The sequence below is a fragment of the Helianthus annuus genome, chromosome 16 (genome assembly GCF_002127325.2).
Source record: "Helianthus annuus cultivar XRQ/B chromosome 16, HanXRQr2.0-SUNRISE, whole genome shotgun sequence".
NCBI classification, from domain to species: domain Eukaryota; kingdom Viridiplantae; phylum Streptophyta; class Magnoliopsida; order Asterales; family Asteraceae; genus Helianthus; species Helianthus annuus.
Window position 1 is genome coordinate 43911593 of NC_035448.2, and position 21568 is coordinate 43933160.

General features: G+C 36.1%; 3 protein-coding genes across 3 annotated transcripts; all 3 read left to right on the forward strand.

Annotated features, from left to right (window-relative positions):
* The first annotated feature begins 10109 nt into the window (after nt 1-10109).
* LOC118488193 lies at nt 10110-11446 on the forward strand. The gene is made up of 2 exons (XM_035985410.1): nt 10110-10392; nt 10842-11446. Exons 1-2 carry the CDS (start codon nt 10110-10112, stop codon nt 11444-11446), a joined length of 888 nt encoding a protein of 295 aa, XP_035841303.1.
* Nucleotides 11447-11519: 73 nt separating this feature from the next.
* LOC118488194 lies at nt 11520-12602 on the forward strand. Its single transcript, XM_035985411.1, has 3 exons — nt 11520-11605; nt 11745-12155; nt 12344-12602. Exons 1-3 carry the CDS (start codon nt 11520-11522, stop codon nt 12600-12602), a joined length of 756 nt encoding a protein of 251 aa, XP_035841304.1.
* A 3761-nt stretch (nt 12603-16363) lies between these two features.
* Nucleotides 16364-18202, forward strand: LOC110905987 (protein SPEAR1). Its single transcript, XM_022151359.2, has 4 exons — nt 16364-16613; nt 17223-17290; nt 17741-17825; nt 17947-18202. The coding sequence occupies exons 1-4, from the start codon at nt 16434-16436 to the stop codon at nt 18052-18054; spliced, it is 441 nt and encodes a 146-aa protein (XP_022007051.1). The 5' UTR covers nt 16364-16433; the 3' UTR covers nt 18055-18202.
* The last annotated feature ends 3366 nt before the right edge of the window (nt 18203-21568 follow it).

Sequence of the window (21568 nt, forward strand, 5' to 3'; positions counted from 1 at the left end):
TCTGGACCTTCTCTAGGAAAGGCGCGAGAACGCAGCCATTGCAGAAGCTAGGTATAAATCAAAGCTAGAGAAGTACTATAACGCTCGGGTACGCGTATACACCTTTGTCCCAGGAGATTTTGTCCTGCGAGACAACGAGGCATCCAACGCGGAGAAACCAGGAAAACTAGCGCCTAAATGGGAAGGACCGTATGTCATCCATGAAGTCCTACGTACTTGGAACGCGCAACAACTGCGCTGGTGCTGCATGTAACCAGCCTAGCCATCTCACACAATAGCCGAACACATGCGCAGACAACAAGTGCTACATGTAACCAGCCTAGCCATCTCACACAATAGCCAAACACATGCGCATGCAACATAATTATTATTCACTTTTTATCCATTGGCCCCACGCCTTATCAATACAAAGCTTACTCTTATTATGTTCTATTTTTTATTACAAAATGCATGTAATTCCTTTTGGTATGCACGAAAACACTATGGTAAAACATTACAAGTCTCATGAACGGTCTACGGATACAAGTCCCGCGCATAATCCATACCTACGTTCACATATGAGCTTCATACCATCTTTATTCGCTTTACCTAAACAAAGTAATTATACACATGCAAGATATTGTAATCCAAACAATAGCCGAACACATGCGCAGGCAACAACTGCGCTGGTGCTACATGTAACCAGCCTAGCCATCTCACACAATAGCCGAACACATGCGCAGGCAACATAATTATTATTCACTTTTTATCCATTGGCCTCACGCCTTATCAATACAAAGCTTACTCTTATTATGTTCTAGTGTTTATTACAAAATGCATGTAATTCCTTTTGGTATGCACGAAAACACTATGGTAAAACATTACAAGTCTCATGAACGGTCTACGGATACAAGTCCCGCGCATAATCCAGACCTACGTTCACACATGAGCTTCATACCATCTTTATTCGCTTTACCTAAACAAAGTAATTATACACATGCAAGATATTGTAATCCAAACACATAATATATTCAAAGCAGTTACTTGCGTATCAAACACATTAAGAAAAATTTATATGCACAGCAGTGCATCCAAAAAGTAACTTGTGCAGTAGGCACAAGAACAAAAGTATACAAGCACAACAATGCATCAAACAAACATTTACAAAAACAAGCATACAAAATAAGCTAGGGGTCCGGAAACACGGCCAACACCTCCAAACGGCTATACAGTGCTTCACCATACCATTCGAGAGGATGAGGGTCAATAATCCAAGGGTTTTCACCTCTCCCATCACCCATAGCATAAGTCGTCATTTGGACATCAGCCGGAACTATAGAAGGTCGTCCACTTTGACGTCGTTTGTATACCACCGAGCATCGTCCCCTCCGATCAGACGGAAAAGATTGCATCAGGACATTCGCCGACAATCGAGTAACCCCTTCACCATTATCACCTCTAGAAGGAAGGGAGGCATAATTTTCTCCCGAATACAAGGAAGGAACGTTACTTCCGGCAACCCCTTCCGATGGCAGACCTCCAAGATGAAGCAAAGCTTCAGCAACATCTAAGGTCTTCAGAATTTCATATACCCTCCGTGAACGGTATTTTCGCCTGGTTCTCATTTTGCCAAATCTGGTAAATTTTAATAACCTATATATGAATATATAACTAAAACAAGTGGACATCAGCATCATTAATAGAAACGTCAGAAATTATGATGATTAATGTCACATCACCACTTTATGAAACGACGGCATCGCTGTAGGATCGTCAGACGACCTGATGAGTCGACCAGAAGAGTGCTCAGACTGAATCAGAGGCGGAATTCATTGACTCAGTCTTTGTTTAGCTTGATTTCACACTTTAACGTCTCTTTTATTAATCTGCTAACAATTTACAAGCTCTGGAGACAAACTGGCAGGGCTTCGCCGTTACACCACACAATTGCTACCTAGTTCCGCTTATAAGACCACCTATATATAGACATGGGATTTCGCTTATATGGACATGTCCATATAAGCGAACCTACATGACAGATAAGCGGAACTTTATGATGACATTCAAGCGGAACCTCTACCTATGACACATAAGCGGAACCATGTCTAAAACATGATTTCTCGATTTCTGTGCATAATACGAACAGCCCTAACCTAAGACTCGAACTAAGATGTAGTCGACAGACAACTGCACCAACAGACTCCCCCTTGAATGTTGACGGAATCTTCAGTGAGAGTCTTCAACATGTCATCTCTTCAATCTTGATTGGTCTTCTTCAGGAACTCTTCCTGGAATCATATCTACTTCAGAAATTTCTTCCTGGAATCATGTGCCTGGATCTTTCTCTGGATCTAACTCTCATCAGACTCCCTCTATCATCGAGCTGGGATCGCTGTCTGGTATTTGTTATCACCATTGAAATCAACTCCTGGCTTTATCAGTTTAAATTTCTTCTCAGGTTCTGATGTATCTCCTGGCTTTCCGTAGCAACAGGATCAGAAACCTGCACAACTCAAACAATCTATCACAAAACAAACACAATTGTGATTCAACTTAATGAATCAGCTAATCATTTAACAATATTCAAGAATTTTTCACATTTAACAATTTATTAAACTTTCCAAAATCTGATTAACCATTTCAAATCAATTTAACCAAAACTCTGATCATCATGTTTAGCCTTTGAGATTTTGATTTCAGTTCTCCAACATCAGTTTTCGAAAATCTTTTTGAATTTTTCAAATATGAAACACAAATGCAATAACAACAATTAAAATGCAGAAATGAAATATATACAAACATATTTTTGTGAGTTCGTGCAAGAGGATCATATCAGCTGTTGACAAGACACTAGCACCGTTAAGCTGTTATTTCATTTTAAGCTTTTAAACAATTCGCGTAGATTGCCGATATTCTGATCCTCTTAAATTCTCACAAAATGTTCAACCTGTTCGGGATACAGATTTAGTGTTTTAGAACTTAAACCTCTACATGTGTCCCACCTCAGAATATACTCCTGTATCCAGACCCCAGTATTCAGTCTTATAGGTGAGTATACCACAACTGATATCTGTTAAGGGGTTATGTGCGAGGGTCGTGAGAGCTCAGGTTGATACTTCCGTATACGCAGAGAGATGAAGGCTTCGACTTTTGGTGGGTCCCTTTAGAGGATCTTTTGTTACAACAGCAAAGATTATCAATTTTATTGTTTAATCAAATTGCTGAGGGCGAGCTTGTATTTCAAAGCTTTTTGCAGAAAGTATACTAGGTCAGTACTTCCATACAGCAGAAGTCCCGGGATAATACCCCAGATATCACTGAGCATAAAGACCTAGTATCTCAGAATACGGGACTCTTCAAACAGGATTTCAGGGGTTACCTATATATCCTGGAGATGTTCCCCACGTAAACGCAAGTGAAATTTATGTTTGTATCCCAAACTGGTCTACTAATTCTGAGAAAACCTACCGGCACATCTTTAGCGAGACTGCTTAATAGCATTTATACATTACAAATCTTTAGCGTACTATGCCAGTCTAGCTGATGTACTAGCATTTCCCCTATTCGCACTAAAACTCATTTTTAATTTTTCAATGTTTTTGACATTTTCAAATTTTCTAATAATTTTTTTAAAATTTTACTCCCCCTAAAATCAAAATATGTTTCAATTTTGATTTTTGGAAAAAATTTGAAACAGACTGTACAAAGTTTGACAACATGATATCGAATCACTTCAAATCTCCATCCACCTGGCGTAAACAATCAGAACTCCCCCTCACAACAAACTATTTTCCCATGATGATTTCAAAACACTCAAGTTTGTTTTAATCAGAATGGTTTTTCCGGAAAATAAGTTTTGTTGATTTTATCACTTGTAAAATTTGGGGATCAAATCATGTAGTTAACTCAAGTTCAATTTAATGACCTTGATTAACCACTTGTAGGATTGATCTGATTCAAAATTTGAACCACTTGTATCAATCAACAACAATCACAAACATACAACTCAAACCTGTTTTTCAACCAATTACCATCTGTTGGTTGAATTCTCAAACACATTATACAAACATGATAAAGAATGATGCCGATTCATGATCCACGATTACCAACTTGGGATCTCCGGCAAGTCAGGTTTTTCTATTTAAACAGATTCACCCAAGCCTGACGGTCCTTGGGTGATTTCGAATTCTTGTTCAACAATGGTGGAAAGTTTGCATCATCCATTGTTAAACTTGAATTCTCCTTTTTTACCTCAACCAATGGCTCCTCTGGCTTTGACGAACCAGAATCATTGCCTGAGTGTGGCTTGTCTGACTTAGATGAACCAGATTCATCGCCGACACTTTTCATCTTCTTCTTTTCCTCTTTCGTCCTCAGATTTGTATCTGATGAATTCGTCTTGGTTGGCTTTGCAATCGAATGAGTCGATTCATCAGAATTCTTATTCGATCTGTTCGGTGAACCCGAGGACAAAATTTTCTCGAGATACTCTCTCGCCTTCTTCCTCTTCTTCCTCAGTCTGTCTTTCTGCCCCTGTGAAAGTTTAACTTTCTTTTCTTGAATTGTCTGTTCTTGAACTTTAGGTTTTAGAACCTTCCGTTCATGGGGCTTGACTTGGACTGGAATTTTTGCCAATTTCTGAGAATTAACCCTCAATCTTTCATTTGATTTCCTTAGGCAATCTCTGGCAATGTGACCTTTGATTTGACAATTGTAGCATCTTCTGGTCTCATAACTCCAATTCTGGCAGTTAACAGCAATGTTTCCTTGATAACCGCATGGGTAACACACTCTGTTATCGTACCGTATACCACCTTCACACCAAACGCTCAGATCATAGCATTGTCTGGCTTGGTGATATTCTTTCCTCACGTTTGCTGGACTTGGCTTTTGAGCACTGTGGCCCGACCTACACCACTTATTACCAACAGTTTTTGAGTTTTCATTTTTTACTTTTTGTAATTTTTCATTGCGATTGGATGATCGATCTGATGAACTTTTATTATCTTTTTGAACATTTTTCAAATTTTTATCTTTTTGTTTCTGTTCTACTTTCTTCTTCACAGGTTTTTGCTTAGAGCATTCTCCTTTTTCAGTCGATTGTAGAACAGTTTTCTGAAATATTTCTTTTACATCATCAGATTTCTCATCATAATCTTCAACTTTGACATTGTCAAAGTTTGTGACATCGTCACTTATTGGAACTGAATTGATTGGTTTTGGACAAGGAAAATTCAAACTGTCTGATGCAGTCACAAAACCTATCAATTTCTTCTCAAGTTCATCAATCTTGTTTCTTGAATTTTCAGCTTCATTTTCAAGCCGAGATATCATTTCAAGATGAGACTTGATTGATTTTTCATTCTCATTCTTCATGTTTTCAAGAACAGACTTTTCATTTTCCAAAACTTTTATCTGTTCTTGAAATTTTGTCTCATTAGCTTTCAGATTTTTGTTCTCCAGTTTAATCCAGAAATCCTCTATCTTCTGAAGATTTCTTTTTGCTTTCAAACTCTTTTTCTAACTCTTTGATTTTCTTTTGAGCACATTCACCTTCTTTTTCCAATTTTATAATTTTCTGAAGATGGGAATTTATCATTTTTTGTTTTTCAATGTTATTTTTGCTAAACACATTTCTCCCATCTTCAAGAATTTTCATTTGATTTTGAAATTCTTTTTCAATTCTTGATTTTTCAATTTCAAGATTTTTAATCTTCTCTTCAAAAACTTTTGCCTTTTCTTTCTCACTTTTGTTTTCAGATTTCAAACTGTTCAAACCATCCAACAGTTTGTCACTTTCAGTTTCTCACAATTATTCTGCAACATAAGAATCTGTTTAACATCAGCTTGCTTCTCATCTTCCAACTTCTTGACTTCCGATCTCAAACTTTCCGCATCTTTCAAGAGTTTTTCATTCTCAGTCTGGAAGCTGTCACATTTGAAGCACACTGTTTCAGAACTTGAAGTTTCATACTTCACAGATTCTTCAACCTTTGGCACTTGTTCTTTCTCTATCTTATATGTACCTACACCAAAGATTGTAACAAAATCAATAGGATTTTCATTATCATCAATATAACAACCTCGTTTCATATCATATATCAAATTTCTTTTTGCTGCCCAACAAACATTGATTCTTTTGTTTATTTCTTTTATCACATCTAGATTCAAATCTTCCAAATTCATTTTGGGATTTTTACATATTTCCCCCTTCTAAGAAGATTTATTACATATTTCCCCAACCCATAAATTTAATTACATATTTCCCCAATCTCTAAATTTTTATTACAAATTTCCCGAATATCTAAATTTAATTACACATTTCACCTTCCTAAACCTCATATATTACATATTTATCCAATTTATTAAAATTCTCTTGTAGAATTACCATTTTACCCCTAATTGTCATACAAAAATTACAGATTTAGAGAGAAAAAGTGAGTACCGTGCTACGACGTCGTTCAACGCCAATGGCGAGAACGAAGGCCATGAGGTGGAGAGACATGACGGCGACGAGAACGGAAGCAGGTTTTAATGGCTTTTTTTTGTTGAATTTGCTTTTACTTTTTGATTCTTTACACTTTATCTTTTTTATTTTCTTTTTTTTTTTGGGTGAATATTACAAGCTGTATTGCATTGAGTGGATATTTACCTACACGTTTCATGACAGGAATAATAATGAATTAACTCTGAATATGATTTAAATCAGCAAAATTATCTAAAAATAAGTAGAAAGTCTTTTCTGGTTATATATTTGTGTTATTTTTAGAATAATTTGACACTTATAGATCGTATTCAACTATATATTTGGGTTTTTTTCTGGTTTGATTAATGTTATTTATTTTATTTTTTTAATTTAAAAATAAATAAAAATATATGGATTCAAAGGTGAAGCTAGAAAATTATATTGTAGTTATTTATTTAATAAACTCATTAGGGGTAAAATAGTAATTCTATAAGAATATTTTTAATGAAATGGATAAATATGTAATATATGGGGTTTAGGAAGATGAAATATGTAATTAAATTTAGAGATTGGGGAAATTTGTTATAAAAATTTAGAGATTGGGGAAATATGTAATAAGGCTTCTTTAGGAAGGGGAAATATGTAATTAAATTTATGAGTTGGGGAAATATGTAATAAAGCTTCTTAGGAGGGGGAAATATGTAAAAATCTCATTCATTTTATCTTATCCAATACATCTCTCTTCTTTTGATAATTTTCATAATCGTGATTTTTAAGTTTTCTAATGAATTTATTCAGAGACAATTGTGAAAAATTATAATTTTCTCTCAAATTTTTCAAGCAATCATCCCATTCAGTTGATAATCCATTAGCAAACTTTGATATCTTATCAGCTTCTGTTATTACTATTTGATTTTCCTTCAAATAGTCAATTAAACGATCAAAACGTTTCTCCAAATCATCCAATTTTTCATCTTTCTTACTCAGAAAACATTCGAAACGTTTACACCAAATCTCTTTGGGCAATTTCTGATAAGAACTACTAAGATATCCTCGATACCAATCATTCAACCTTTTAAGATCATTGTTTTCCTGCTCATCAAACCTCATTTTCATTTTTCAAATAAACCCGACACTTTTCTATCAAACTGTCACAAAAGCGAAACAAGTAATTGTCCAAATAAGCGAAACCAATTACTGTTCAAATAAGCGAAAACTGCTGATGTGCACTAGAAGCGGAACTAATGAGATTGTTCACTGAAGCGAAATCACAAAGTACAAACAAGCGAAACCAGTGTTTGTACCAATAAGCGAAACCTTAACAAGTCCTTTGAAGCGAAACCTTTCAAGCGGAACTCTAAATTGTCACTTGAAGCGGAACTCCACAAGCGAAACCACTAAAAATGGCACTTGAAGCGGAACCTTTCAAGCGGAACCTTGATGATTTTGGAGCGGAACCTCTAAATTTCGTGACACAGAAGCGAAACCTTCTGAAAATTGACGGAATAAGCGGAATAATGATGTACAGAAAGGCGGAACTACAATATGTCCGAATAAGCGGAACCACTTCGCACATCAATTTGGTCCATTTTTAGTTCGTATTTTGGTCCGAAACTTTCCAGGATTTGTTAATGTCCAATAACACACAGTCTGTGAAATTTTGATCCAATTTTGACCGTGAAAACTCCCTGAACTGATGAAAGAAGGTGTAGACATCAGAATTTTGAGCGAAAAACGAGCTAAACGGTAAGAACTCTTCCTTCTGAGCTCTTATACCACATGTAGGATCGTCAGACGACCTGATGAGTCGATCAGAAGAGTGCTCAGACTGAATCAGAGGCGGAATTCATTGACTCAGTCTTTGTTTTGCTTGATTTCACACTTTAACATCTCTTTTATTAATCTGCTAACAATTTACAAGCTCTGGAGACAAACTGGCAGGGCTTCGCCGTTACACCACACAATTGCTACCTAGTTCCGCTTATAAGACCACCTATATATAGACATGGGGTTTCGCTTATATGGACATGTCCATATAAGCGAACCTACATGAGAGATAAGCGGAACTATATGATGACATTCAAGCGGAACCTCTACCTATGTCACTGTTAGCGAAACCTCTATACTAAACACCTACAATCTCCTGTTTTCTCGTACAATGAGCCCTAATATAACATTCTAAGACTAAGACTTGATCCAAGACGAAATCAACAGATGAAGTGCACCAACAGACTCCCCCTCAGATGTTGATGGAGTCGTTCATCAAGTCTTTGGCAACTTCATATCTGCACTTCTTCAGTCTTAATCAGTCTCTGGCTTCTCTCGCTGTATCTAAGACTCGAACAAAAATGTAGTCGACAGACAACTGCACCAACAATCGCAGTAATCATCGATTCCATTAAATGATCTCTGACAGCGCCTACACGCATTCCCAGAAGCTACAGTTTCAGTAAGATGGCGATAAGTCAAAACATCTGTGCATTTCCTGCTCAATGGCACATAAGGGCCACGTCATCTCAATCAGTTCATGATTAAAAAATGATTCATTCTAACATAATGAACAATTCAAATCGAGAAAAATCTTCTCCAAGATGATTTCCAAACATTTTCGTGCCAAAAAACTCCACAACAAAAATCACCCATCTCTTATAAGTCCAATATTCCACTCATTTGCATAAGAGCAACACTGGACTGGGGGGACTTGAAGGGGTAAGGTCCCAAAAACCATTGCACAGGTGCTCGGGACCATACCACAACTTCACCATCAACGAACCTCTTTCGAAGAACCTTGCGCGGCAGCGCACCGGTTCTAAAGAAAAGAACTTAAAAGAAAGCAGTCTCCAACATCCGCGCGCCAAGTTAGAGATAACACATCCTTGCGCAAGCCCTCATGCAGCAGAACAGTTAGGATAAAGTCCTAACAGCACCTTCGCGCGGATAACACCCAGACTTGGACAAAATAACTTTTCTGTTCCAACATAATTTACATGAAGCAAAGTCACATGGGATTACAACTGTAAACCTTCTAGAAGGCTTTATCGTGCATCACCATTTGGTTATAACCGAATGGCCACGTGGCATCATCCTATACACTCCTCAAAGCCACGATGATGGCACCAAATTGAAGGAAGATCCACACTTGCCCACTTTCCACGTGGCATCTCCCCAGCTGTTGATCATGACCGCGATCCGTGTGCACACACATCTGTTAGTGATTAACGGTGGAGAAAATAACCGCTCACGGAAATTACTTTCCGTTATCTCTCCTATCAACAGACTTTCCCGCCCAAAATTCGGTTATAAATAAGGCAATTTAGGTATCATTTCTCAAGTTACATTCATTTCACTTGACTATTACTTCTTTTTCTTCAACAAAACCTGTACTTATTCTCACACCGGAGGGTGGTCACGGAGAGAACCCCCATTCTCCCCGTGGCGAGTCTAACGGCTGTTGTTTTGCAGTTGTTGTTTTGCAGTTATTGTTTGAAGAAGGAGATCATTCACCCGCGAATTAAACGAGAAAACCTAACCCTTTTATGCAGATTCAAACCCCCTGGTTCAATTGATTCCGATCGGTTAAACCAGTGTTTCTTCATATGGTATTAAGGCTAATTTTAGGTGAGGTAGTGACAAATTCCGATCGGTTAAACCAGTGTTTCTTCATATGGTGTTAAGGCTAATTTTAGGTGAGGTAGTGACAACAGTAATTTGGGCGTACACGCCACAAGTGGGACTAGGAGTTGAAGAAAAGGGAGATTTTTGGGACTGCCTAGATGCAGTGGTGAGGGCCATACATAGGAAGGAGAGAATCTTTATAGGAGGCGAATTTAATGGGCATATTGGTAAGGAGAACGATGGTTTTCGGTCAGTATATGGGGGTTTTGGGTGGGGTGATAGGAATGACTCGAGAAGGGATCTTTTAGAATTTGCAATCGCCCACGGATTAGGTATTCTAAACTCGTTCTTTAGGAAAAAGGGAATCTCATTTGATCACTTTTAGTAGCGGAGGACGTAACACTCAAATCGACTATATTTGATGAGGCGAGAAGATCGGCGTTGTTGTAGAGATTGCAAGGTTATACCGAGGGAGATAGCAGTGGCCCAACACCATTTGCTGGTGGTAGATATACTGATATAGTATTAAGGGATAAGCTGATTATACGAAAAAGTAAAATTCGACCTAGAATCCATTGGGGAAATTTGAAGGGGGACAAGATTACCGTGTTCAAGGATAAGGTAATCTCGACGATATCGACTCAACCAGTTCAAGTGGGAGAGGATGCAAACCAGATGTGGGAGGCTTTGGCGGCTACCGTCACTCTTGTGGTGAAGGAGACTTTAGGTGTCACAGGAGGATAGACAGGTGGGCATAAGGAGTCCTGGTTGTGGAATGAAGATGTCAAGGCCAAAATAAGGGATAAGAAGGATAGTCTTAGGGTTCTTTTAAGGTTCACAGATGAGGATGAGAGAGTAAGGTTGAGAGAGAGATATACAGTGGCAAAGAGGGAGGGGAAGAAGGGAGTGACAGAAGCAAAGAACATAGCCTATAAGAGGATGTATGGACGCCTAGAAACTAAAGAAGGGGAGCATGATATGTTTAAGATTGCTAAAGCTAGGGAGCGGCGAAGACAAGATTTACAAGTAGTGAAGTTTATAAAAGGAGAGGATGAACGTGTTTTAATCAAAGAACATGACATTAAGCTAAAGTGGCAAACCTACTTCCATAATATTTTCAACAACCAAAGGGCGCATCAACAGGAAAGCGAAAACACAACCACTCAAAGGCAAAAACAAAATACTTGCTACTATAGGGGTATCATGCAAGGAGAGGTGAAGACAACACTTAGGAAGATGGGAAGGGCTAAGGCAGTTGGTCCTGACAACATACCGATAGAGGCGTGGAAGTGTTTAGGGGAGGAAGAAATTCATTGGCTAACTAGTTTGTTGAACCTTATTTTCAAATCTGGAAAATGCCATATCAATGGAGGAGTAGTGTCATAGTGCCTTTATATAAGGACAAGGGTGATACCCAATGTTGTGGGAATTATAGAGGGATAAAGCTACCTTGTCAACTATGAAATTATGGGAGAGGGTAATCGAGACTAGAATTAGAAAAGAAACCCATATTACGTTAAACCAGTTTGGTTTCATGCCAGAGAGGTCAACTACAGAAGCAAGCGATACATATCCTAAGAAGATTGATGGAAAAATATAGAGAGAAGAAGCGGGATCTACATATGGTGTTCATTGACCTTGAAAAAGCATATGATAGTGTACCACATAGATTAATTTGAAATAGTTTGGAGGATAAAGGGGTTCCTGGGAAGTATGTTAGCATAATTAAGGATATGTATGTTAGATCTGAAACTAGTGTCCGTGCGCCTGTAGGGGATACCGATTTCTTCGCTGTTGAGGTAGGACTTCACCAAGGGTCTGTGTTGAGTCCGTTTCTTTTCACGATAATGTTAGACGAGCTGTCTAGGTCGATTCAAGAGACAATTCCATGGCGTATGCTTTTCGCAGATGATATTGTGTTAGTGGCAGAGACTAAACAGAGACTGAATTCGAGGTTAGAGGAGTGGCGAGCGGCTTTAGAGGGAAAAGGTTTAAGAATTAGTCGCTCCAAGACTGAGTACCTTTATTGTAATTTCAGTGGTGCCGGAGATGGCGATGACACTCAAATTACTATGTGCGGTCATGGGGTCCGCAGGTTACTAAGTTCAAGTATTTAGGATCGTTTGTACAAAGGGATGGGGAGATAGATAGCGATGTAGCACATTGCATCCAGGCCGGTTGATGTAGGTGGAGAACAGCTAGGGTTTTGTGCCACAAAAGGTTCCCAACTAATTTAAAGGGGAAATTTTATAGGCTTGCGATTAGAAATTCTATGTTGTATAGGACAGAGTGTTGGTCAATTAAGAAAGCACAAGCGCGCAAGATGGATGTAGCAGAAATGAGAATGTTAAGGTGGATGTATGGGCATACAAGGTTAGATCGGATAAGAAATGAGGATTTTAGGGAAAGGTTAGGAGTAGCTAATATTTCAGATAAGATAAAGGAGGGAAGATTGAGATGGTTTGAGCATGTGAAGAGGAGACAATTGACAACACCAGTTAGAGTAGTAGAAGGCTTAATTGTGGAAGGGAGGAGGAGTTGAGGTAGGCCCAAGTTGACTTGGGATGAGCAGATTAAGAATGATTTGCTAGAGCTACACCTCTCTGAGGACATGATCCAGGATAGGGGTCTATGGAGATGTAGGATTACGGTTAAGGACTTTTAGGAGTAGATTCACTAGGTCTAGGTTTGAGCATTAGGGCAAATGTCTAGCTGTTCTTTATGGTCTAGGCGGATTTTGCATTGATTGTGTTTTTCGTATATGTTACCTATCCATCACTTCTTTCGTTATTTAGTATTGCTCTTTTTAAAGATATGTGCAGTTTCTCGCTTTTTCTACTATATGTCTTTGGTGTCGAGGGTCTATCTGGAAGCAGCCTCTCTATCCCTAGGGATAGACGTAAGGTGTGCCTACATCTCACCCTTTCCAGACCCTACCAATAGCTTTGCTATTTGTGGGATTTATTGAGTAGGATTGATTGATTGATTGTTATATGGCCATTTATAGTTGATTTGTATTGGAAAAATTAAGTAAATCATCCGTATATGTTCTAGAAGTGAACACAAAGCAGAAACATTTTTTTTTTTAATTTTAAGATCGATAAAACTACAAAAGAACTAAAAGAAACTTCAATCTTTTAACTTCTAAAATTCCCCCAAGTCATACAAGGGATAGGTATTACGAAGTACATATTCTTCAAAATCCTCTTGGTCAATGAAAGTAGGAGATGGTGTTTAATGTGCGATTTGTTTGCTTGAATGTCATCTAGAAGAAAGCTGTGTTGGCATGAGCTCTGAACACCAGTCACGATGATGACCATACCATTTTCCCATGCATTTTTAGGCATCTAAGTGTGCTCTGTATTCTTTATCTTTGTACAATTGCCTGGCATTGAGTACAATTTACTTTCCAAGGAACAGTAAAACATTCATGGAGTTCCAGTCATTGTCATAGAGTTTCTCTTGAAATGCTATAAAGGGGGCAACATTTTTACCGATACAAACAAGAGACTTCAAAACAGTTGCGGAGGTATTAGGTAGTTTTGTTCCTTGGCCAAGATCCCTTCTCAATACATTTGACAAAAAGTTTTGTTCCTTAATTAATATATGATTAAGTACAACTAAGCTAACTATTCATATTTGTTTCCATATTTGTTGCTCTAGGTACAGAGTCACCAACGAATTAGAGACAAAACACTTAAACTATACTTTCTAATATGCACAAAAATGTTTTATAATGGTAAATGACATGAAAAAAAGGCAATGAAGAAGAAGATAAAACCCATCCAAGAATTGATTTGTTTTTCTGTATGTCATTTGTATTTTAGGTTTTCTCATGTTTAATGTTGCTTTTAATAGTTAAAAATATAAAAAAAAAATGAAAATAAAATGTCTAATTAGACATAGATGGTTACATTAAATCATAGTAAATATGTAGTAAATATGTGTGACCAGACGTTAGATAATAACAACACTTATAATTACAAAATTTCATGTGTCTTTACATACTATTAGTCTCAATATCGTTACTTTGTTTTTTGTTTGTGCGAGGAATGGCCAAAAGAAGTTATGTCTGACCAAAGGTTAGGCAGTAGTCACGCGAAAGATTTTAATTTTTCATGTGGCTTTACAAAGCCATTTGATACACTATTTCCAATTTGTTTTATTTTAATTGATGGTCTAATAGCAAATGTCATAGGAAATATATAGTATGTGTGACCAATGGTTAGACAATAGCTACACTAAAAATAATAAAATATCATATGGCTGTACATAACCATTAGCAACACCATTCCCTCTTTGTATTTTTTTCTCTATGACTAAACAATAGCAAATGTCACGGCCCCAAAATATTATATGTGACCAAAGGTAAGACAATAGTTACATTAAAATTACAATTTATCATGTGGCTTTACATAACTAGTAGCCACACCATTTTTACTTGTTATTTTGTTTGTAAGACGGAATGATAGCAAATACATGTGCAAAAATGATATGTGTGACCAAATGTTAGACGATAGCCACTCCTAAAATTATAAAATTTCTTGTGTGTCTAGAAATAGTTTATAGCCATACTTATTGGGACAAAATGCTTGATTACAACAACCCTTTTGCGACGACATTATTATATAAATGTGGCTACAACAAACATTTTTATTCTTATTTGTGAGTATACTATAGAAACGGTAACATTTATAAGATATGTGATTGATGCTACCCTTTAGCCATATTTAATGGATTGGTTGCTTGAGTGTATGGGAAACCTACCTAACCTACATTACTTAACTGCTGAAATTCTATCATGACATGAGAGTGTATTGGTATATCTCTATTCATTTAGGACATTGTTGGAAATTTATAAATAATTATTATATTTTTGATTAATATAATAATTATTTAATGTTTAAAGCTAAGATGAATCAGAGATATAAGCTTTAAGTTTGTGTGTTGGAACTTTGATGTATGGAAAATTGTGCTTTTCCAACAAAGGTGGAGAAATAAACCTTGTGATGGTTTATAAGTAAAAACCTATAGATGAATGTACTCCTATGTGACAAGACAGGCCCAATGGTGGCTAGGAGGGTGGAAGCACCCGACGCGCCTAGGCTCAAGAGAAGGGATATGGATGTAAAGTGGCGTTCTGATAGCACACTTTGCTCTCAAAACCACAGGAAACCTCTAACGCATTCCCTGACTTTTCGACCTTACGTGCTCTTGTTTTAGATATATTTTTGAGGTGCTAGGTTAATCTTGACAATACAACCTGCTTGGTCTGTTATACCCTGAGAAACAGACGATTGATCTGGGTGATCTGAAATCTGTTTTAAGGAAAACATGTTGAACAGGTGCCTCAGCCACCCTCTATTTCTATTTTATCTTCTGCTATTTCGTTTATTGTAATTCGAATTATAATAAAGTTGTCATTTTATTTTCTTTTTATTTTATATTATTTTCTGAACGGTTGTCGTACATGTTTCATATACATCTTCTTTAAGCAACTATGTATGTTTCCTCATCTTCTTTAAGCAACTATCTTGCATCTATAATTTTTAAGCAATAACAATTGCCTCATCTATAATTTTTTTGCAGCCCATAATCAAGCCGACCTGTTTGAACCTGTCTAACATGTAACTGACCCACTCTTAAAAGGATTGGATCGAGGGCCCATATATCTCTTTTTCACGGTTCCGGATCAATCTGGTTCTTAGCAGCACGCTTCGGTTCCTAACTGATACCCCTAATCTTGGTAGTTATCTCTTTAAGAATATATCTGCCGTTAAAAATGGTTGGCAAGGTGCTTCTCCTCTATCAAAGAGATGGACGGTTCAAATTTATTTGTATAAGATGGATGTATTGAAGTGTTTTAAAATAAGTTAGTTTGTCGTTAAAAAAACCAACAATATATCAACTATGAATAAATACATGTGTATCGAGAATTGTGTGTTTTTATTTTCCATAAAGCACTAAACGCGTCATAGAACGAGAGTGGTGGATATTCCAAATATTTCAATATCACATATTTTATTGCAATGATCTCATCTATATTTAATGAGTTCTTATGGACACAATCACTATCAAGTGTTATTTGTCCATCCTAAGAGTCCACAACTATATTCATTTAATATGCATTATTTCTCTGGAAGATCTTTTAAAATAGAGTGGAAAAAGAGCATAAAATCTACACAAATATGTAATGAGATCATGAGGGGATACTATTTTATAATATATCTGAATGCAATCTGATATCCAGCGATGCTGTAATTACTAAGGTTTATGACCACCTTTAAAAGGGTCCTAGCTCGCGGAAGATCTCTCTATCTTCTCAATTAGTTTTTGAATGAATTAAGAGAAACTAAAAAAGATTATACAGAAAATGAATTATTTTGGGGATGCTGCAGGAAATGAGAGATCAGCAGGAGCTTCATCTTCAAGAAAAGGGAAAAAGAGTAACTCAAACAAGCCAAGACAACCCCAGAGAGGCCTTGGTGTTGCGCAGTTAGAGAAGATTAGGCTTAACCAATTGGAGTTTTATCCGAGTAATCTGCATCCGCAGGTACAAATCTTCCAACTCAACCCGCCAACACGAATCATATTATCATTTTGTCTTGTTCTAGGATCTGGCGCATTAGTGCTGAAAAATACATTTGTGCTTTGAGATTATATGTGGTGGAATAATTTCCACTTTGTAGTTAACTGACTAGAAATTTCTTATTTCTTGATGAATATATCATATCATGGTTGAATGCCATGTATAGGATAATATAATTTAAACATCCTATTTAACGTCTTCTTTCTCTACACATCATCATTGACAACTTACAAAATATAGGTCTCAAAAAAGCAGTTGTTAAACAAGCCGTCGAAACCACTCACAATACTTGCGACAGGAAAAGCGGTCGCTAATTTCGGATGTAAAATAACCTTGGTCGCAAAGCTGAAAGCAATAGTAAAATGAGATTATCCCCTGGTTTTTGCCCGTAGAGTTACTTCGTTCACAAGGACACCAAAATTTGATGACTTGTGTTAATTATTGTGTTTGACCAATAACCTATGAACCAGTCCTTTAGAAGTCCTATAACTTGATTTTTATTTTCCGCATAAAACTATTATTACAAATTTAATTCTTTTTCAAAGTACTTTACATACACTATTCATTTTCCAGATGAGCATGGGCGAACTAGATAGATCAAACATGATATATGGTCTGTCACAGCCTAGCAGAGACCTAAGGTATAATTCTTTTCATTATTTATTACCATGCTGATAAATAAATAAAATTCCCTCCTGTCAATAAACCTAAGGTATAATTCTTTCCATTATTTATTACCATGTTGATAAATAAATAAAATTCCCTCTTGTCAATAAAAAAACTTGATTCACGTTTATTCAATATAATGTTAAAAGTGTCAGGAAATTTTGTGTTAATACATTTTAGATAGTAATAAGACTAGAACACTTAGCTTAAGAGTACAGAGTTTTGTAATACGAATACATTATAAACTACCTGGTTAGTAAGATATCTTAATTGTAGCAGAATCTATTTCATCTTCTTTATTTGTAGTCACTCCACACTAATAATCAAATATAGATTCTTAGTTTTTTTTCTCGAACCTCAATATGTACTTGCTTTCAGAATTTCTTAATTCGCGTATTGATTTCTCTAAACCTACCTGTAATCAGATGGTGTGCAAACAACGCCACGTTTGAGGCTGAACACTATGTGCAACCAAGAACAACTAGACACCTCTTCCAAGTAGACGTAGAGGTAACCGTACATGTATATCCACATGTTTTTTTGCACTATGTGTTTTAACAATATGATGATGATAATTTAGTGCATCCCTGACAGTTCCCTTGTTTATTTGTGTGTGTTGAACCATTTATAGGACTCATTGTGGAAGAATAAAAGGAGTGATTCTATGGGATCAAGCAATGGCATATCTGGCTCAAATGGCAGCCAAGAACTGGATTTAGAGCTAAGACTTTCGCTTTAAATAGTTGTAACCTCACTTTGGTGAAGACATGTAACGATTGCTTTCATCTTCTTGTTAACTCAAACTCAATAGGAAAACAAATTCAGGTTGGAAGTCCTGATGTTAGTGAAGCAGGTAATTAATAAAATATTGGATATTTTTCATTAAACGAATAAAACCAATTACATGGTATATGTATAGCCCTGTGAATCGATATTTTAACGGCATGTGAATCGATATGATCATCTATATAATATTCGCATCTAACAAACTATTAGATTATGAGACTTGCTAGTAATTATGATATAGATAATAACAATAGACTAATAAGATAATAACAAAAACCCAAATAAATCCATACATGCTCCGATAGTTGAGCAACGATAACAACATGCAACTTGGATATGCGAAAAGCAAAAGGTTGGGCAAAAAAATCAGCAAGCTCGTGAGGTAGCACTATAATGAACTCAACGGGAACCATCTAGAACTATGTTTTTGACAAAACGCAAATCAATCTAAAAAGCTTGGTATTCTAATAAAAAGCAGGATTAATGGCCAAATAAATAGCTCAAATATAATCACACCAAAGAGTTTGTATACTCTGTGTTTGTAGACAGAGCTCACCCATAAGAGATATAATCCATCGATCTTGGGAGCAACATGAGCAAGCAATATTCAAACTCCGCACTAAAGTGGGCAAAAATGTGATGATTCTTAGAACATCAATTGATAATGTTAGAACCAAGAGTATGCAAATAACTATAAGTTTAGAACCAAGAGTATGCCCTTGAGTGGGCAAAAGTGCGCCCTCCACTCAACAACTACAAGTTTATGACACTCTATTTTAAAAAAGTATGCAAATAATTGCGTTATTGTTCAACTACAAGTTTTTGTTATTTGCTCCTCAAGCTTAAAGCATACTACACATCAAGTTTGGTGAATAATAGTGTATACATAACTGAAACTGCGAATGCATATTGAACTCTTTCCATCTTCTACCTCTCATCATCTGTCTTGGGACATTGAGATTTGTTCAAGATCATTCCATTTGCCATTGGAAAGAGTTTCCACTTTGATTCATGCATTAAGAAGCGTCGTATCACCATGTTAATGTATGCACTCTAAATCAAACCTATAAGCCTCTTCGATATATCAATATAGATCTTGATTCCTAGAATGTAGGTGTTACTATCTCAGTTTACAAGGCTTGTGATTAATGCTAATAAGACCAAACACTTTTGTATTGTAAAATAGATAAACAATCACAAGCAAGGAATTATCATCATTGACTGTTTTATATCAATATTCAAATGATTTGATTATAATACAATTGACTTTACAAACTCCCTCTTAGCCCGATCACACAACAAATCTGTTCGTACGAAACAGAATGGAATGTGATAAAATAGATCTCTAACATGTGAGATCTATTTATACTAAGTACAAAATGTATGTTCATGATTGGCTGACATCACCCTGATAGTAACATCTAACATTCCTAACTTAAAATAATCCATAGATGTTAGTAAACATCTGTGGGAATCTAACATCTAATCTAATATACTAAACAACTGTTACAAAGCAAAATATTGTTAAATTGATGAAACCGCTAATTTTCAAACCGTTGTTGCTTCATATCAAACATATGTTTGGCCTGAACATATGTTTGGTCTTCTTCAACAGATTTTGCTTCAATAGCACTTTGGTCTTTGATCAGTGCTTGGCTCTTTTTCAACAGTGGGTTTCAAGGCTTAAACAGATGTTAGCATGTCTTCAACAGATGTACAGATGTTCTGATTAGTGTTCAAAATTCACTATTTTTAGGAGTAGTCTGGTTTAATCTGCAATATATTGTTGGACTCTGTATGCCCAAGACACATATTAAATTGGTGTGGCTAGTACGTTATGATCCAAGTCGGGTCATACCCAATAACAAGCTAGACAAACACCTACAATATTTATTTATGATATGATCAAACAAATAAATATTAACACTTAGAATATTTAGAAATTGGTTTTCTAAATAATTGCACTTGACAAACTAATAAATTATATGGATAATTTATTTTGAGAGAATATTTTATTTTTGTTATTTAATGGGTTAAATAACAATTTTAAAAGATTGCATAAGTCTTGTAAACATGGGATGTCTAATTTTATAAAAGTTATAAAATTAAAATACAAGACTTGATTTAATAAAAAAAATTGAAAATTTTGGGTGGGAAAAACCCCATGTGGGCCGTCCACTTTGGGTGGTTCCAAGATGGTTTTCACCAATAAAATTACATGCAATCTTACAAGAAGGCTCCCTCTTGATTGGGTGAATTGGGAGGTGAACTTCTCTCATCATTAATAAATAAAACCTTCTCTCATTTTTATATTCATAAGAAAAAGGTTTTACAAGTGCAAGAAAAAAGAAAAAAGAAAACTCTCAAAACTCCTCTCTAATTTTCGGCCAAGAGTGGGTTGATCAAGAGGGTGTTTGATTTGAGTTTCAAGTGTAGAAATCCTAGCAACATAAGGTGTTCGTTGGAAGCTTGGGGTATGCAAGCTTGAGGTCTTCTCCTTTGAAGATTTCCATTCAAAATATCATCTTCTTCATATCACCTTGCTCTTGGAAAGGTAGTATTCTAAAACACCCTATGGTTGTAATTTTGATAGCATGCATTTCATATATGGATCCGATTTTGGGTTTTGCATTTAAAAATGGTTTTAAATCTTGCAAAGTAACATGTTTTAAATCCTTATTCCGCTGCGTTTTAATTTTATTCGGATAAAATTACTTTGATAAACATGTGAAAAACCCAACAATGGCATCTAGAGCCGCTTATATGAGTGCTTGCTTCATCGGATTTAAAAATTTTCGGGTTTTCGGGTTTGGAAAAACCAAATAGCCGAAATTTTATCCATGGTTTTCCTTTTGTTTTTTCAAGATTTATTTCCTACATGCATAAAGGAATCTTGAAAAAATTATGTCATATGGATGATTTGTTTTGTTTGGACAAAAACCCACATTTTTCGGTTTTTCATTCTTGGCCGAAAAATATAGGTTGTAAAAGGAAACCATTTTGCTCTTGAAATTAATATATATTTGGATATATATTTTGGTGTTCATAACCTAGCCATGACCTTGTGTGAATATATTTGTGTTTGTGATTTTATTATTCAATGGGTTGTAATAATTATTATTTTGTCTTCCATTTGTAAAAATATGTAATTTATTTGTTTTCATTTGGTATGTAAGTAAATAGATTAGATGCATTTTATTTTACTAGAAAAAATGTATTAGGATACTTTCATGTAAAAGAAGATGCACACAAAAATGCGGTTTTGGGTTTTGCCATTTTCGGGCATAAAGGACTTCATAGTTCTTAATGGGATTTTAGCCCGATAACCAAAACGCATTTTTGAAGTCCAAAGGAGTTTGGAGCTGAATATTAAAGACATTTGGAAGCTCAAAAAATGTGAAGAAATCACAACGCAAGATGAAGACTTGAAGCATTTGGATGCGGGATCAAGTGGGAGTTCAACGACA

What these genes read in the sequence shown, in the direction of transcription:
- LOC118488193 (XM_035985410.1), top strand. Translation starts at nt 10,110, where the DNA reads ATGGTGTTAAGGCTAATTTTAGGTGAGGTAGTGACAACAGTAATTTGG. An exon ending in TGCAATCGCCCACGGATTAG is followed by an intron (nt 10,393 to 10,841) that starts GTATTCTAAACT and finishes TGTGGAATGAAG; the next exon opens with ATGTCAAGGCCAAAATAAGG.
- LOC110905987 (XM_022151359.2), top strand. Translation starts at nt 16,434, where the DNA reads ATGAATTATTTTGGGGATGCTGCAGGAAATGAGAGATCAGCAGGAGCT. An exon ending in CAGCCTAGCAGAGACCTAAG is followed by an intron (nt 17,291 to 17,740) that starts GTATAATTCTTT and finishes ACCTGTAATCAG; the next exon opens with ATGGTGTGCAAACAACGCCA. An exon ending in TCTTCCAAGTAGACGTAGAG is followed by an intron (nt 17,826 to 17,946) that starts GTAACCGTACAT and finishes AACCATTTATAG; the next exon opens with GACTCATTGTGGAAGAATAA.
- LOC118488194 (XM_035985411.1), top strand. Translation starts at nt 11,520, where the DNA reads ATGAAATTATGGGAGAGGGTAATCGAGACTAGAATTAGAAAAGAAACC. An exon ending in TTTGGTTTCATGCCAGAGAG is followed by an intron (nt 11,606 to 11,744) that starts GTCAACTACAGA and finishes AATTTGAAATAG; the next exon opens with TTTGGAGGATAAAGGGGTTC. An exon ending in TGCGGTCATGGGGTCCGCAG is followed by an intron (nt 12,156 to 12,343) that starts GTTACTAAGTTC and finishes TATGTTGTATAG; the next exon opens with GACAGAGTGTTGGTCAATTA.